The 2,604-nt window shown below is 48.2% G+C and overlaps 1 protein-coding gene across 1 annotated transcript in view; it reads left to right on the top strand.

Moving 5' to 3' along the window:
* Positions 1-1,591: 1,591 nt before the first annotated feature.
* Positions 1,592-2,604, top strand: part of LOC107141474 (Krueppel-like factor 17) — a 7,592-nt gene continuing 6,579 nt past the window's right edge. Inside the window, exon 1 of the mRNA XM_015484715.2 lies at positions 1,592-1,639. Within this exon, the coding sequence (XP_015340201.2) occupies positions 1,592-1,639 (48 nt within the window). The remainder of the gene's footprint in view (positions 1,640-2,604) is intronic.

Genomic DNA, 2,604 nt, shown 5'->3' with positions numbered 1-2,604 from the left:
AGTACTATTAGAATGTTGTACAGTTTAAGAGCAAAATGGGGTTAGTAAGGAAAGCTTAGATTTGGCATGACATAGACTTAAGCTTTATACTTGTGTACCTCTTCATCTGACAGAGTTAGTAATCATCTCCAATGTGCCAGACACTGTGCTAGGTACTCTGAAGTTGGTCCTTAGCCTCTTCTCTCCACTCTTCTCCTGGGCTATCTTATTCATACTAAATGGTTTTGAGTCTGAAATGTACAACTCTTGCCCAGACTTTGATTCCTAAGCTTCTAACCCATCCAACTGCTTCCTGGACATTCCCATTTGAATATCTCATAGAAAACCTCAAGCCACCCCGTTCAAAAATAAATTAATCACCAGCACACGTCTTGAATCTGTCCCTCTTCTGGTGCTCCTTATCTTGGAGAATGGCATCAGCCACTTCCCAGGAACTAGGGTAAATCCTTGTCTTCCCCAGCATCAGCCCAAAGCAGCACAAGTTCTGTCAATTCCATTACCTTAGAGCCTCTCATATTGGCCAACTGCATCCATTGATTAATTCATCCTGCATTTATTCGATGTCTTTTTGTGCCTGAACCTGTCCTAGGTTTTGGGGAAATAAAGCTAAGCAGGCCCTGTGCATCCCTCTGCCCACGTGCCACACCCATCCCTTCTGTTCACTTCTCTGCAGCCACCTGGCTTTCCTGATTTCCTTCTTCTAAGGTCCATTTTCCTATGGCTGGTTCTTTTTAGGCATTTAGTTCTCAACTCACATTTCCTGTTTTGTTCTGTCCAAACCACTGTCCAAAAGCATGTTAATTATGGCCTTTATTATTCATTGCTTGTCTACCCATTTAGGATGAAATCCCTGAGAGCAAAGACTTTGTTCTTTGTCATCATTGTATCCCTAGTTCCCTAGTTTCAAAAACAAGGCCCAACACACAGAAGATACACAGAGAATACATAAATTGCCTGGAGGACCTTCCTTGATTTGTACAGGGAAGGGACAGAGGGGCCCAGCAATAGCAGAAAAGATCCAGCCCTCCAAAAGCTTATGGCCAAAAGTTGGGTCTGGTGGGGTGGTGTCCCTCCTGCCTGCAGAGGCCCTACACCTGGCCCTGCCACCTTCTCCAGCTTTCCCCCTGGAGGCCTGGCTTGGAGTCTCAGACCTCGAAGTCCCCAGAACCTCCTGGGATCGACAGAGTTGCTCAGACTGAAGGTTGGGAGGTGTAGGGGTGTGTGTGTGTGTGTGTGTGTGTGTGTGTGTGGTGTGGACACGTAATAACTTTAAGTAATAAAGATCTGAGAACTCTTGTGGACCCTGCCTACGTTGGGGCAGCCTGAACAACGGTGGCAGCTGGGAGTTGGGCTGGGTGGGGCTCCCGGTGAGTGGGTGGGGCAGGTGAGTGGGTGGGGCAGGTGAGTGGGTGGCACAATGCGTGCGGCTGTGACCCCGCCCCCTGGCGCGGCGCGATAAGTAGAAGCTCAACCAAGCGACTGTGGCGTACTGGTGCTGGGACGCCTGCCGGCTGCTGCGTCTGGCTTCTGCCGTGGCCTGAAGTGGGTCTGGATCCCTCGCAGTCCCAGGGTGCAGCTGGTCCTGGTTGACATGGAGCACGAGGCTGAACGGTGGCAGACTGCGCACCAACCGGTCCTGGTGAGTCGGGTGCGGGGGCCCAAGGGCTGGCCCGGGGGGTGTTGGTGGAGTGGTGGGGAAGCGAATGAAGGATGAAGTGGAGAGAAGTAGAAATCCGTGTGGGGTGGTGGTTTACAAACAAAAGAGGAGTGGCTACAGCCCGAAGGATGGGTTAGGAAAGGGAGGGATGGGTGATGGGGGACATTTATTCCATTAACATTCATCTGGTATTGGAACCTGTGCTGGATTCTGCGGGTAGAAGGGTTACAGGCAACTGGCCGCAGACTGGGAAGCAAAGATAAAAGTTAGCAAGTCAGCGTACAGGACAGGAAGGAAAAACTTATTTATTTACGCAAGATTGTACCATCTCATTTTATTTTACTTTATTTTATTGTTTATTTTTTATGTTACTGGGAATCAAACACAAGGCCTTGTGCATGCTAGGCAAACACTACCACTGAGCTACATTCCCAGCCCTCATTTTAATTTTTTTATGGTGCTGGGTATGGAACCCAGGACCTCATTCGAGCTAGGTAAGCCCTCCACCACTGAGCGACATCCTTAGCCTAGGCCACTTTGTTAGTAATAATTAGCAGAATATAAGTATGCAAATTGCGATGAAGAAGTACAAAGAAACTCTGGATCTAGGGACAGAGGTGTTTGATCTCACTTAGGAGGTTGAAGACAGGTCAGGATTTGGTCTGGTACTAAAGAACTGGATTCCGCTTTAGAGGAAATGAAAGATGGGTGTTGAGATGGAGGCCCAGAGAGTGATGGGAAGAGTGGCCCTGGGATGGGAGGCCTAGAGCCTGAAGCCATTCTGGGATGGAGTTGGTTGTTCCAAAATTGGTAGGAGAGTTTAAACTTTATCTACCAATTAGATTTGCATTTCTGAGAGTGCCCTGGAGGAGGTGGGCTGAATCAGAGTGTTCTGCAGCTGCAGATTCAACCATCCTAGAATTAAAAAAAAAAAAAAAAAAAAAAAT

The sequence above is a fragment of the Marmota marmota genome, unplaced genomic scaffold (assembly GCF_001458135.2).
Source record: "Marmota marmota marmota unplaced genomic scaffold, marMar, whole genome shotgun sequence".
Classification (NCBI taxonomy): domain Eukaryota; kingdom Metazoa; phylum Chordata; class Mammalia; order Rodentia; family Sciuridae; genus Marmota; species Marmota marmota.
The sequence above is the reverse complement of the archived record's forward strand: the minus strand, read 5'-3'. Positions and strand labels throughout refer to the sequence as shown.